The sequence below is a fragment of the Saccoglossus kowalevskii genome, chromosome 18 (genome assembly GCF_978046115.1).
Source record: "Saccoglossus kowalevskii chromosome 18, keSacKowa6.1, whole genome shotgun sequence".
In the NCBI taxonomy this organism is placed as follows: domain Eukaryota; kingdom Metazoa; phylum Hemichordata; class Enteropneusta; family Harrimaniidae; genus Saccoglossus; species Saccoglossus kowalevskii.
The window spans coordinates 12,159,218-12,175,793 of NC_140658.1; the positions used below are offsets into that span (position 1 = coordinate 12,159,218).

General features: G+C 38.3%; 1 protein-coding gene across 1 annotated transcript; it reads right to left on the reverse strand.

Moving 5' to 3' along the window:
• Positions 1-4,327: 4,327 nt before the first annotated feature.
• Positions 4,328-12,921, reverse strand: LOC144358573 (uncharacterized). Its single transcript, XM_085493383.1, has 2 exons — positions 12,840-12,921; positions 4,328-7,356 (listed from the first exon to the last, which is right to left on the reverse strand). Exon 2 carries the CDS (start codon positions 7,214-7,216, stop codon positions 5,507-5,509), a length of 1,710 nt encoding a protein of 569 aa, XP_085349509.1. The 5' UTR covers positions 7,217-7,356; positions 12,840-12,921; the 3' UTR covers positions 4,328-5,506.
• Positions 12,922-16,576: the final 3,655 nt, after the last annotated feature.

A 16,576-nucleotide genomic window follows, 5' to 3' on the forward strand; every position in this document is an offset into this window, starting at 1 on the left:
TTATTTCATTTTGGCTCCTGTTAATTCGGCGGGTTCGCGAAACAAGGTATAATAAAATTCTGGCCTAATGAATTTAAGAAAAACATAAATCACTCCGTCAATAGAACACAGTGAAAAATGTAAAAAAAAATATCACTCATTATGTCTTGACAGCGGGAAATATGTGCGCACAGATTTCACCCGCCGTTATCGACATTTGTTACAAATAATATTCATGTACAGACACGGGAGGAGGTAGTTACGTACTGGACAACACGCAGTTACCGCCTACGATATCATTAATTATGGTTTGAATAAATATATTTATATATCGAATAAAATAGAAACGGCAGTAAAATAGTTTGTATTCTCTCTGGAGAATACCGTGTAATTTTTGAGAAGATTCATGAAGTAATATAACGTAAGGAATACACGATGTCAGCGGCTGTTCGGAAATGCAAAAAGTGTCGAAACAATTGCCATATTCATACTTTTGTGGATTATTTAGAAAATGCTTCTATGCCAACGCTTTAAAATTTGTGAAAGGGCCATTATCGTATTGAAATAAAACTTTCACCGAGTCTCTGTGCAGACGGTATCATTTCGTTTTCAAAGATATTAAAATAATTCCATCTATTCATGGTCGTCGGTACGAGAGATTCTAAGTCGGTAGCCGAAAAAACACCTCTCACCACATGGTTTTGTCAACTGATTGCGAACCGTATAGTGCATACACGAATTGCGAGAAGCGAGGACACTCCTTTGTCCCTCAGTTTAAGTTAGAACAATTATAAGGCTATTATATTCAATTGTTTGTTGCTAAGTAAGCTCCTAATCCCTTTGTACTTCTGGTGTTTGATATTTGCCGTTTGTTTGTTTGCATTTACCGTAATATTCAAATTACACAGAAACAATTTTCCGACGAAATATTAAATCAATTGCGCAGGTCATAAATAAGGTCGAAATGACTTTTGTTGAAAATAAGAAGTTATCATTCACACTACACACCGGAAACTAGACACTTGGACATTTAATCCTGTTTGTAGTTGAAGATTGACAACATTTTATGCTCTCTGACGAGTCAGCTTTCTACTGAGTTCTGCACAAATATTTAACTTATTATAGAATCTTTGCATTCTCGGCTTTCGAAAACCTCTGTCAAATATGGCGTGCGATGGCGAGCGGTTGTCGAAAATCGCGATTATTGGTACGAGTTTTCGCCATCAACCCTGTACACTAGTAATGAATACATTCCACTGTGCAGTCGTCATATGCAATCATGCTTTTTGTTTCTTCACCACCACATACACAAAAGAAATGCTACAAAATTGCTGCATATACTTCCGCAGACTGATGTTCAACAGCAAATTTCTATAGGACCCAGGTCACGCCTGGCCTGACGCCATGTTTGTTATTCTGGTTCTGCGCATACTCAGTTCTTTCGGATAATTTCCGAAAGTTTATCGAAATGCTCCGAATAGCGTAATCATTATTAATGGATTAAGCAGATAACAGGTAAACAGGTGATACTTTGTTTGATAGTCAAACGATCGCCAACTATCATAGTACACAAAGGAAACAATAGACGTCACTGCTCCTTCTGTTCTTACTTATGCATGTATCGACATTATACTTTAAAGGGGAACTCGTACTATGAAATAGGGGCAAGATGGCGACCGCAATTAGCAGCTAATCCGTTCACATCGTAGCGGGAGCTCTGGGGAATGTGCCATTTACGATGTTTGACGATCAAGCTGTGATTCCAAATACATTTCTACGCTAGCGATTACACTCATCTGGTCGGGGTTTTGATATATAAATGTTGTTGTTTTCGGTCGACACGTGCCGCCACGAAAAAAAAGTCATGAGTTTGAAATGACGGTTAATGTATACAAAATGCCTGTCAATAACAGTTTGAGTAAACGAAAATATAAATCCCCTAGATATTAATTTACAAAGCTTGTTGGTTTACAATAGCATTATCGTTACGCAGTTTGTCTCATCGATAATATTGGGGCATGGCGATGTAAGACAGCAATGTTTAAAACAATATTTACAAAGCATTTGCATCAGTTATAAATACATGTATAATGTGCTATGATAATAAAACCACACGACCAAGAGCCCGAAATAAAATAAAATCTGTTTTATTTTAGTTATTTCTACTAGCTAGGAAACAATACGCATCACGTGAAGAAAGTTAGCGACGGTTTTTCAACTTATGTGTACAATCGATAAAATAGTTCTATCAAAACAAGTATGCAAACGACTCAACAAGATGTGCCCATTTGTTTTCCCTAGCATAACCAGTAGTCGTGTTCCATGGCGTCGCATATTGAAACAACGTCGATTTTGTAATACATGTAATTACAACGCTGCTCAAATTGAGTCAGGATTGATTTTGACTGTAACCCCACGTGCACCCGCTAGACCACAAGAACTCACATCTTACACGAGATACAATCCGATACCACCCTTGCACATACAAGTCCTTGGCTAGAGGTATTTTCCACTTGTTATATTAGCAGTCCAGAAGAGTAGTTTGTATACAGAATGTTCATAGAAAGTTTCGTTCTCAGTTTTAATGTATACGAGATCAGTACCGTTAATACAACGACGCAACGGAAACAGACAAGTCGGCGGATTTCTTTCGCGACCGTTTGGTAACAACTGGTTTTGTGTTTAGTATCCGGTGGACCGCTGCATTTACTAGTGGGCATAATTTTTGTCCGACGATGTACATATTGAGCTAGCTCATGCGTTTGACGCAAGTGACCCAACAAACTAATCTGTACTTGGTTTGAAATTCATTTGTTATGTTGTATTTAAAGAAGCAAATTGTAATCCGTTCAAAGGATGTTTATATCAGTTGTTGTTTTGCGAGATTAGCAGGACAGGGGGAAAGATAAGCATTCATTTACTTGGTGGACATAGGCGTGGTTAATTACCTATGAGCACTTAGTGCAATCCACATGATTGAGCGGTTCCCCTTTAACGTTAACAATTCTCACACACTAAACTATGTATAGCTACCTAACGATTAGAAGGAGTGTCCTTCTCGCACTGGGGAATTCGCCGTAAGTTGACAAGCCCTCGAGCCCCACACTATGACACCAACTATTATGCTAGATTTAATACATTTCAACCCGTATACTTCAGCCGGTCACCGACATACAAATAATCTTCCACGGCTACAAGACACCTTTTGAACTTTGAATCAGATAACTTGGGTCCACGGGACCAGAGTACAGTTGACCTGCTGTCTAGCAAATTGCAACCGCGCTGAGAAGTGTCGAGGTTGTAGTTTTTTCTCTCGAAAATTACCGTACCGTACATATATAGCCTTGATTTTATTGTGCTTAAACTCAATCTTGTCACGAAAATTCTCGGCGGTGTGAAACTGAATTGTTGAACTAGACACGATGAAAATCCAGGTTTCATGCTCCGTTGGTCTACCTGATCGACGACAAATATTGTTTACCAAATCTAGCCTTCACATACACGCTAAAATAGGGGAACAAATGACTAAAATATTTAATTTTATAATACAAGTTCCGACTTACTTTTGCAAAACCGGCCTCACGTGCATTAGGAAATGTATACTATTAGGCATATAACATTTGTTTTGCGTTACAAGTGGCTGTGGTGGGTTTTTAGATTTTTGCCACACGAAGTGATGCACCGACTCAAATTATCCTTACTCTTTCACGAGAGTGAAAGTCTGTTCTCCGTGTACTAAACAATTATTTATTAACCGCACTGGACTTCGCATGACCCTAAGCATGTGTGCATCGTAGTCATCGCAGTTTCCCATATAAGTTCCGTTATTAATTTTCGTATTGGAATGCCAAAGTACTCTGATCTGCGCACTATGGAAACACGTTTTCTTGGCTCGTTATACACTTTAGTACCTATGGGTATTAGTGCTATCAGCTTGTAAATATACTACGAGTTTCTGTAAACATAGGCTATGCAAGTGATTAATAGCACTGATTAGAATAGCCACACCTCCAATATACACCAGCCCGGGCAAATGAATTGTGCTTTTAATCATTATAGTGATAACGTAATGTAGAAAGTAATGGTAGTTTTTCACTTCGTTATATTTAAGTATAGAAAATCAGCCACGTGTAACGTCACACATTAGTTTCTATGGCGACGATCCCCTGCTCCATAACCGCCTTCACACAGAGTTGCATATATTATTATCGTGTATCGCAATACAACTACTGACATGTACCACAGAATCAGTGGCCTCGACAAATTAAAAAGCAAACGTTTGTTTAATGAGATCACATGTGTCATGCATCTGCTCGTAGGTGCCATCAAATCAGTCCTTCCACCTGGTTAGCAATAATTCAGTAATTCAACAACATTAATTTATTAGATAAATATTGGAACACTAAACAATAAAGAACATAAAGAAATTTTAACAATAGCTGGTATTTGAATGTATTTATGTATATTTTCCAAAATCATCACGAATTCAAATACGATTCATAATGCTAACAAAAACTTCAAACAAGCTTTCAGGATGCATCTCTTACTTAGAATCGTCTGAGTGTTAAAAACATTCAATCATTCCATATTTTAACCATTTATTGCCAGCACCAATTGATCCAAATTTTTGTGATATAAAATACTGTCGTTATTGATAGTGTTCATGACAAGCTTAGTCTACAAGTGTTAAATAAAAATAATAATTTTCCGTTTAAAAAGATAAATTGAGTGAATTATGGTTCTTGCATACAAGGTGTATTTCTTACAAAAGCGGAAACAAGGAAACTAGTGTGAAGGTTTTGCCAAGGTCTTAGCAACAAGTGTGAAACTGTCGTCAAAAAGTAGGGTGATTTCAATTCTACTAAACTTAAATGTGAAAGACCTTAAACTTTTATAAGGGAAGCCCTCAGTCCAGTATACCCATGTACTTCCGGTAAAAATATCAATCACCACAAAGTGGCATGAATTCAATACGAATATTATACCACTAGTTTCCGCTGATGAGAATGACACCATACTTGTCCATAATAATTCATCGACAGTGTACTAAATACCTCTAGCAATACACTTAAGTACTGGGTAAGAATAAAAAAACTAAAACAAGCAAACTGTGAAATATTATAATTACATTATGTGTATATTTCAAAATACAAATTTGCTCACACTCAGATCCCTGTTTATTGTTGACATTTGTTGCATAAATGTATCTAGATTGGAACGTATGCAGTAATATACTGGAATACTTTTCTAATATTGCATACTAAATATGACATTACAAAATAAAATTAAAGTTGTTTTTCAATGATACATGACTAATAATAATCCTACTGTACTAATACCTATACCCTGGGACCAGAGATGAATGGCAACACACACTACATAGCTTTCCACTATATTTAAAGGCAAATTCGTACATGTTTACAATCCTATAACCACCTCCATTCAATAAAAAACGTTGTCTGTTTTATCTATTTCATATGAAAACATCTTGATCCAAACGTCATCACACTTTCGGATACATGACGAATTAGAAAAATACCACATGTCTGAAGGTTTCTGTGCCCTTACGTTTTACAATGTTTTGGTTTAGTTTATCGATTTTATATCTCAACTTCTCATCCCCTTTTAACGCATTCTTATTTCTAGAAAGAAAGCACAGTCTGAATGTCTGTGTTCCCTGACACACTTTTTTAATGCCACTCCTGTTATCCTTGACCTCTTGAGTATTTTTCAAAAAGTCCAAGACGACCAATGATCCCTTCTCCAGTTGATCAGCGTTCTTTATGGACTGGATATTACGAGTGTGCATTTGCTCTCCTAGATCTCTTGAATATACAAAACTCTTGTCATATTCTTTGCACTGGAATAACTTCAGCCCTGTATGTGTATGCATGTGATTTTTTAGACCACCAGACTGAGTAAAGTATTTCTTGCATTGTTTGCACTGAAATGGCTTCAATTCTGTATGTGTAAGCATGTGATTTTTTAGACCACCATACTGAGTGAAGCTTTTCTTGCATTGTTTACACTGAAAGCCATTTGGCTTCAATCCTGTATGTGTACGCATGTGCTCCTTCAGATGCCCCGACCGAGTAAAACACTTCTCGCATTGTTTGCACTGAAATGGCTTCAATCCTGTATGTGTAAGCATGTGATATTTTAGACCACCAGAAAAAGTGAAGCTTTTCTTGCATTGTTTGCACTGAAATGGCTTCAATCCTGTATGTGTGAGCATGTGCTGTTTTAGATTCCACGACTGAGTAAAACGCTTCTCACATTGCTTGCATTGAAATGGCTTCAATCCTGTATGTGTACGCATGTGCTCCTTCAGATGCTCCGACCGAGTAAAACACTTCTCACATTGTTTGCACTGAAATGGCTTCAATCCTGTATGTGTAAGCATGTGACTTTTCAGACCACCTGACCGAGTGAAGCATTTCTCGCATTGTTTACACTTAAATGGCTTCAATCCTGTGTGCGTAAGCATGTGGTGTTTCAGATTACAAGACTGAATAAAGCATTTGTCACATTGTTTGCACTGAAATGGTTTCCCCCCTGTATGTGCAAACATATGCTCTTTTAGATAGCTAGAGCGAGTAAAACACTTTTCGCATTTTTTGCACTGAAATGGTTTCACCTCTGTATGTACAAGCATGTGCTCTTTTAGATACCATAATCTAGTATAACGCTTCTCACATTGTTTGCACTGAAATGGCTTAAATCCTGTATGTGTAAGCATGTGCGTTTGTAGACTACCAGACTGAGTGAAGCATTTCATGCATTGTTTGCACTGAAATGGCTTCAATCCTGTATGTGTACGTATGTGCTCCTTCAGATGCCCCGACTGAGTAAAACACTTCTCGCATTGTTTGCACTTATATGGCTTCAAGCCTGTGTGTGTACGCATGTGAAGTTTTAGACCACCAGACTGAGTATAACACTTCTTACATGTTTTGCACTGGAATGGCTTCAATCCTGTATGTGTAAGCATATGATTTTTTAGACCACCAGACCGAGTGAAGTTTTTCTTGCATTGTTTACACTGAAATGGCCTCAGCCCTGTATGTGTAAGTATGTGCTGTTTTAGATGGCACGACTGAGTAAAATACTTCTCACATTGCGTGCACTGAAACCCTTTTTCTATGGACTGCACACATTCAGGATCTCTGCTGATTTTGTCATCACCTCTACTGGTATCTGTTTGTGATGGCATAATGCAATCTGTATTTACTTCCATTATTAGGTTCTATAAGTATAGCTGAGTGTACGAATTAGAATGCACTATGAATGTAATCTTAAATGTACTACATTGTATTCCAGGGCTTCTTTGTGTGAAGTGTTCTTCATCTATATCTTGGCAGCAAGTTCAGTTTTCACCTACAAAATAACAGAATGAAACAACACAACAAAATATATTTGGAGTGCAACATCATCAAATGATGGATATCTAACTGCAGTTTACCATGTCTTTATGTGCTTCTATAGAGCATAGCCTCAACTTATCAAAATATTATTAACTGGCAATGTAGAATATTAGCTGACAAGAATGATTCCAGCATAATAAGCGGGTCTAGCTCGAATGCTAGTTTTCTATGTGTTTATACAGAGTTTACCAACATAGCTACATGTAAATACTATTTAGAGATAACGTATCAATGTATAAGTATTATGTGATCACAAAGCAGCATATCTAGCTAATTTTCTGTGTGTCTCAGAGTCTATGAATATAGCTACATGTGGTACAATAAAAAATAAAAATAAAAACAAGGTGTGATATCAGAGCAGCCTATATAGCTAGAATGTTAGTTATCAAAGTGTCTTTTTAGAGGCTGAAATATTACCTACACTTAGATGTATTAAATGTATTAAAATAAAAGTATGGTATGATGTGATATCATCGCAGCCTACATAGCTAGAATTAGGCAGAGTGTGTCAACCCACTTATTCACATAGTTCATACCCACCATAGACTCAGTTCAGTCAAAATTATCTGTGATTCAGCCATCGACAGAGAGAGAATTACAGGTCAGGTAAGCCCCATGACCTCATAGATTTCCTTCCACAGAAGGAACCTGAAGTATATGGTAGGGTAAGAAATGTGTCAATAGGCGGGTTGAAAACCCTATGCCTAAATTTACTACATTCAATTACCCACCGCAGACTCCAGTCAGTGAAAATGACTATTTGAAACTGTAGAAACTGTAAAGGATATCCCAGTCTGGGACAAACCCAGATGCTTAGGTGACTAGCATTCCAAAGAAAAAAGAGGCCGACACAGTTCTGCATGAGAGCATAGGCCTAAAACGAGACCATGACATGTCCAAAGTTTGCAGACGGGAGAAACTTTTCTGCAAAAATCTATAGGAGAGACTACTTGTTCACCTATGCACAGTGAACCATGTGGTCATCTGGGCCGGGTCAGAAACCAAATTATTACTCACTATTGAACCAACCTTTAAAAGGACCCTCCTCAATGGTTTGGGTGTCTCTTATAATAATAACTGGTAAAGCCGTTTGTGCTCTCCAAAATGCTCAAGGGAGGCACCTAATGCAGGAGCCAATCACAGTCAGGCAGTCAGCAATCGCATAAACCCAAAGTGCTCGTACTTGGTGTCTCTGTAGACCCTTTGTCGATAAAGCCAGATGGTCATAAACCGCGCACACTGTTACAGTGATTCACCTGGAAATGCAAGTCGGGAGACTGGTCTGTCCTGCTTCCCCTTGTCATAACACATAAACATGTGGTTGCTGCCATGTCTCGACTCCCGAGTATGATTCTTGTACTAACTCAACGCTCGGACAAGGCATAAAAGCAACTCCTCACTGACAATGTTGGCTAGACGGGGGATGATGATAGGATCTAGGTGAGAAACGCGTTTCACGTCTTTAACACAGCTTAATTGTCCATAAAGATGACACAATCATCCGAGAAGAACAATGTCCTTAGCTCAGAATGACGCCTACCAGAGACAAGAGCTAGTAGAAAGACTGTTTTCCATGTCAAATATTTTGAGGGTGCTGATCCAAGAGGTTGTAAGGGTAGTCTGCTTAAAGGTGACAGTAAAACAAGTCCCAATTGTGCAGTTCCCTTGTGCAGGGTCTAGGCTGTAAACAGTAGTTGGGAAGCAGTAAACAGTCTCCAAATAAGAGGACTATCGCCTAGTCTTGTCACCAAAGAATTCTCGATGGTGGGTGAAAAGGCTGTCCTATAGCCAATGATCGCTGCATAGGACAAGTCAACTGATCAAAAAAAAAGAGAAGAATTTGCTCTGCCAGAACTAACAGCAATGGAGATCTGGTCCCCGCTACTTATTGATATAGAGACCACCACTGTGTTGTTTGTGTGAAACAAGACTCTGTGGCCTCAAACTATGGGTAGGAAGTGTTTCAGTGCTAAGTGCACTGCTTTCAGTTTGAGCCAATTTATATGCTTGCAGGGCTTGTTAATATAACAGGTGCCTCTCCAATCTATGAGGGAGGCAACTGCTATCAGAGTCTTAGCTGTGGCAAGTGGGACCAAGGTAACCCCTTCCTGAGGTTGGCAATTGCCTTTCATCAAGGCAAGGCATCCCACACTTGGCGAGCGCGAGTTACTCACTACTTCAGCTCCCATAGGTGAGCCTAGTGCTGCAACCAAGTGCGAATGCATAACGCAGTTTGGCAACTACCCTGTGAACTGAGGTCATCATTCCAATGATACAGATCAGCTATCGAAGAGACACAAAAGTAATGTTGACTAGAACTTTGGCTATGCCACTTAGTGCTAGGCAACGAGCCTGCAATGGTTGTACCAAGCCTAAGTCCATGTTGAACTCCATGCCCAGAAACCCAAACGCTGTATTGGCTGTGGATGGGACTTTTCTCGATTTACTAGGATGCCCAAATGGTGTAGTAAATTAATTGCTCGGCGAACAACCACTTGTTGGTTGTGTAGCAACCAGTTGTTTAGGTACTGGTTGATGTGTACTGACGTCCAGTGCAGCAGTATCATCACCACCTGTATTAACCCAGTTTCACATTTCCAAAAAAAAAAAACACATAGCAAAACTATTGAAACCTTGTCTGCAAGTTGAGACCAAGAATTGGCTAATTTTTTTGAAATAGTGACACGCGAACAACAAAGACGATGCCAAAACCTTTCCTATACTATACATTCCCCTTTGTTTACACTACACTACGGGCAAGGGAAAAAATGAGCAAGGGCGTGACCGAGACACCTCTGATGGCCTACTTGGGGGTACAAAACATATATGCCTTGCTTGTTCCCCTCCAATTGGAGGCCGGAGAGCCAAATCCATCTGGTATCCCAGGAGAAAGCATTCCCTGAACACGAATATCTCTTGCTGGTGTGCTTCTTCCTCCTTGCTGAACAAGGAGCAACTGCAGTGGAGGCAACTTGATCCACCTGTATTTTGTCTACCAGACATGCAAGAGACAAAATTGGACCTGGCTGGTCCTCAACCAAAGCCCGAATCTCGTAGGCAAACTCTGGCGTGCTGTAAGGTGTAGTCCACACAGGAACCCACAGGAGCAACATGTTTCAGGGGCACAGCCAAATCAGTTTTGGGGGAACAACCTAGGAGGTGAAGGCTATAAATGGACTGCTCCATCTGTAAAATGAACAAGGCATGCATGAGTGAAATTATTTACACAAAAAGACCAAACAAAATGGCGGGCCCAAAATAAGAAAAACTCAGCCCACCAGCCACTATACGTCTATTACCAACGGCTCACAGAAATGAAATTTGAAAAACTGGAGACTGAATCACACTGTTCTTGCTACGATACACACTTGATGCGGTGAAAAACAAAAGTGATCATGAAGCAAGATGGTATCACCTGCCTTGTCTCAGTCATGTGGTTTGTGACGTGGAAGAAAAAAATGGAGTCATTGGGGGGACATATTTTTCTCTCCTCGTCGTTGGTTGAATCACAGATTAAGGCATACAGTTCAAAACAGTAATTTTGACCGACCAGAGTCACTCTATGGTGTGTAATTGGACGTAGTGCTTGCTTATTTTCTCTTTGTCTTTATATAACCATGGATTAATATACAATGTAGATGCAATGTATCAAAGTAAAAGTGTGGTGTGATATCAGAGCAGCCTATCTAGTTAGAATACTAGTTTCATGTGTGTCACTGCAGAACCAATATGTATATACAATGCAATGCAGATGTAAAAGTGTTGTGATATCATTCTGTAAAATTCTATTTTTCTATGTATCCACAAAACCTAGCATGATAGCTACATGTGAATACAATGTTGGTGGGATGTATGAAAGTAGAGTAAGACATAACCATCTATTTGTATACGTATTTAAAATTACCGAAAGTGGATTCTGCATGTGAAACCTGTACTCGGTATACTATACAAACTGGTTCTAACCACAATATATATCTAAGTTAAAAAGAAAAAAAAAATTATGTTGTTTTTAAAGGACTTAAAATATAAATGATAATAAATACCAGTGTTTGGTTGTGTCATAAGTGGCGAATAATTTGCATCATGTTTAGCAAGCAATTTGCTTAATTTATTCGTACGATTAGCACGTTTATATTCAACACAAGAATTAGTATTATTTCACTATGGGATATCTCAAAAAATAGTTGACACTTATTATGGTGTAAATAACTCGATCAATTATTTTCCACAATTGCAAGTTCGTAAGATAAAGAAATAAATCCTTAGATTGGATATTTGATGTTGAAAAACATTATAACGTCTGAATTCAAACCCTTAATGAATTCAACATATGGTGTAATACCACTATACCGCAGAGGATATTTTTCTCTTTCTTGAATTGTTTTTTGAAATATAGGCCACACCATTGTGACACTTTAATATCGAGCATAACTAACCTTGTTTCTGTTTATTTCTTGTCAAAATCAGGTAACTGTCAGTTTAATTACTTAATAAGATGTTTTCTTACTTATTTTTTTTGGTTTTGCGTGGTGGCGTTTTGTGAGGTTTATTATTCCTTCATAATATTCTTTATTTACATTTTATGGTTTGATATTTTTCAGTTTATTTGATTTTAAAGCCAATTTTGTTTTATCGCAACGGCACACTTGTGTACCATTCCACAACGTTGTTCTTTGACTAGTATTCACTTTGCTGACTACTTCAATGTTCCGAATAGTTGAATGGGAACGCCAAAACGATTGCTTTGGTGTTGGCGAGTGTTTATCTAGTGTGATTCGCATCTTTGGCGTTTGTATTAGGCGGTTTTTAATTTCCAATGTTTGCTACGTTGTAATATGCAACCACTTCCCCGTTTTATTGTGATGTTTGAGTGTTAAATGATGTCTTCTTTGTCTGTCTCGCCATGACCTAGTTTTAAAATCTCGGCCAGGTTGCATGACATTTGGCTCGGCCCGACTGACTGTATGATCGTTCTGCTTAACAAGCCAGGATTTATTACTGTTATTATCATTATATTATCACTATATTATTTGTATACAGCAATTCATATATAACGACCCCTATTGAAGGGCATTTTTATGACATCAGAACATCGAATTGTACCTGGACTTTTAACCAGCGTAAACGGATATTGCATTATTAAAAAAATCATGTCATATTATTTAACTGAAATGTTGAACGTACTAATTTTGTCAATAAAAATAACGTTCTACCGTGAGATTATAACCTCCCTTTATTCTATACCAGTGCAAAGCAAGAAACGCAATGGTCGCATTCTCGGTCGCATGTGTTGAGATTACACGCCGCTGAGACAACAAACGCGATCGTTCATACATACAGTGTTCACAGGTATTATTTATAATTTCACAAGGTCCATAACTCCACGAACATGAATGTTTGACGAGTATACTTCAATCGTAGATATATATCACTTACTTCGCACGGAATGTTCCTCAATCCTGACATAAGCTCGTCCTGTAAAATCTTCACTCAATCGCACAATGGCGGAAACCCCGTTGACCTCAATAAAATATTGTCACCGTAGAGGGCATTAATTTAACAGTGGTATCGCCTCTAGATGGCGCTTTTGTGAATTCCTTGTATCACAGTTCATCACATCACAGGTGGATTCTGCACAGTAGTCACGCTTTAGACATGTATTGTTAAATAAATATTGTACTGTTAGAAAACCTTACCTTCAGTACCTCTAGGTTATATCATACGAAAATATCTGCTTACAACTGGTTTTAATCCATGTCGAACACGTGCCATTGACCATTTTGCGCACATTTTCGGCAAGGCTTATCAGCCACCTCAAGTTAAAAATACATGAAATAAGTGCCAATGTCAATAGAGTAGCCTAGGTGTTAAAAGTGGATTAAGTACTGGCGGCTACCCGACTTCTGCATATGTATATGTCTCTAAACGCATGCTTTTCAGTTGATTTAGTTTTCCTCGTAAAAGGGATGCTGGCTGTTCCCTTTCTGGACTCCCTCCCGCGTATACTAGTACTTCCAACTCTTACCATGTTCTCATTTGGTGACGCATGTCAAGCTAAAAATGCGCAATCTGAACTCATTTTGCCCAATCTCTCACTATTTTCGCATTCTAATCAGCCGCATATCGCTTAATTTTCGACCGAAAAACGACCATATTTTTATCACTTTCTTTTTTCACTCGCTTATTAAAAACACTGGCCGCTTGTCCAAACACTGATCACTGGCACATGAGGTGTCGAAATGGTTGTTTTAGTGCTAAAGTTTGGGATTCAACGAGTGTTAACTATTATTTAATTTCGAACAACACTTCCAATCCATCATGCCTTGTATCTTTCGCGAACGCAACTTGAACTATGACCTCTTGTTATGTGAACGTTCCACAACAAGCTGATAGAGCGGGACTGTGTTCCATTTAAATCCATGGCTGCTACTGCGATTCAAAAATATGATTATCGAGACATTTACGTGATACAGGCAGTGCTAACTCATTAGGACAGAGAGCAGAGAAACCAGGAACATATGCCACGGCCATGTATTTGAAATGTGAGCGAGCAGACGGGCGATATTTCTGGGTTCACGCGGTCAAAAAATAAAGCAGAAATTATTCAACAAGCGGTTGCAAAAGCCAGTGAAAAAAAATGATCGAAAAGCAGAAGCGAGCAGGGTGTTTGGTGAAATTAGTGCAGTACATTAAGGTCCTTTGTAAAAACAGGATCGGCCAAGATCTGTCAGTCTGAAGCACGCCAGAGACATAAAAAAGGCAGTTTTGAATATGACACCGTTCGTATTTTTTAAATGACAAAAAACAAAAACAAATGTATGCTGCTTAAGCGGTGATCGATCGAAACAGACTCGTTTTGCAAGTTTTAACGGCTACGTTTTGTTGAAGATATAACACTTCACTTTCGGAGTTATTGCCGAATATAATGTACGACAGCAAAAAACAACATTTGGTTATGTGCAATTGATTAGCATTCATGTACGTCAGTACTGTTGAAATTGTATCGTCTATTTCGTCAACCGAACATTACAACCCGAACCTGCTCGACAATTATTATTGCAAATGTAATTTCTTTATCCCTGGCCAATAAATCCAAAATCAATTGGGTATAAGTACGTTATTTTAGAATGATTTTTATTTGGTTTCACGTGATAGATAGTCTGACTTATCATTTAGCATTACTAACACGAAGTCCTCGTTTTGATGAATGGTGTGGCTTGTGTGTAAGAATAGAAAATGGATATCGATGATGTTGTGATTATTTGGATTTTTGAGAACGGATTTTTACTATTGAATTGAAATTAACACGTCTGGGGTGAATTGTTAATAATATAGTAAACACGCAACAACAAATAAATATTTTTCAACACAGATCTCCAGTGAAGAGAGTGGCGTTTGGACGTAACCCCAATTGATACGGGGTAAAACACAGAATTGGAAGAGCTGTCCATGCATTGACCAATCACACAATAGCTCACAGACACCAACGAAATATTTGTTGTTGTACTTAACAAAGGGATTTGACACTGAAAACAATGGAACGTTTATAGGCTTAAAGTTGGATTTAGATCGTGTTATAATCAAAATACCCTGGAAAGAGTTGTAAACACAAATTTTCATATGCTGAAACTCATGGTGATTCACAAAGGGACCTGATGAACTACCCACGTCAATACATGGACGTCTATGGGGTGGAGCGACTGTTCCAGTACAAGGTCATTCCTTGCTCAAAATAGTGGTAATTATATAATTAAAACAGTTTGGTAATGTAAAGCAATACTACTTCATTAAATTGAAGCACCAACGCTCCGAAACCCCGAAAATCACTATTACTTTTTCAAGGCCGATCAGCCTGCACTATATATATGACAAGGGATGAAACAAAATATGCACATGTTACCCGAGCTTACTTTGCACATTTTTAGACTCGTACTATAATGGCATTGTTTACTATTGTTCGACTTAAACCGCTTAAATATACACGTATGCAGTTTTGTGATATAGTGCCCTCTGTGGTACAATAGTGCTAGTCTTATGCTGTTTGTGATTTCGGAAAATTTCATCATCTGCCTCACCCCGTAGGGGTCGCATGAACGCCGAAGGACGGGGGTGGCACACACATTTTTTTAGGTGCCGAAAATAATCCCTCAAAATACAAAGCACATTGTCAAAATCAGTTATGAGTGCTGATAAGATACTCGGTTTTTGCAAACTGTCGTCCGATTACATATAAATCATATATTTTTCCAAATTTCACGCATTTATGACGAGATTTGACAATTTCTGTTTCTTGTGACACCAGATACAACTGCGCATGCGTAGAGCGCCCACAAGAAGAGAAAATTCACAGTCTTACAAATTGAGGGCGCTCCATGCATGCGCCGATTGACATAAACACCAGTATCTGGTATCACAAGAAACAGAAATTGTCAAATTTATATGTTTTTGTGCTATGAATTTTTGGCAGCAGATGGCATCGACTGCAAGTCATTCCGTTCTTTATTCATTCTAGTTTCACTGTACTTGGAAATTATTACTCGCGGATAACTTGCATTTCAATTACTTTGAGCATTACACCATTGGCTACTTCTCACATACATTTTATTGTCAAAGGTGTGTTCAACTGACATTGCTTATTATCTGTATATAGCTACTTGAATTTGAACCAAAACGTTATTGGCAAGACTAAGAATACGGCAGTGACAGCCAACAACACGTAATTGAAGGCAAATAAACACTTGAAGCAGAAGGGGCTGTTTCGAGTCGTAAAAGAAAGGACGAAACCATTGTTGACTTTTGAGGGGAATGGAAATCAGTCGATTAAAGAGTGTCACAATAAGCGAGGGAGCAAATCGTTTTTATGCTATGAAAGAGTGAAGAGCTTGAACGTACTTTTTAACTTTAGTACAACGTCATTTTTGTTTTATTACCTAACGCTTTTAGGTTCATGTGCTGCAAGTTACAGAGCAGTCTGGGAAGTTCCAATTACTAAACGAAGTGCAGAACGACGAAGCTGAAATATCCAATAACCAACACATACTAAACATTATATATGAATTTGTTACCACTCTTTTACTTACTACCTTATACTAACATATTATACATGGAATTAAACTGCAATGGTAAATATGCCTTGTTTATTTATTTATCACTCCCCCATTATCTTGATATAC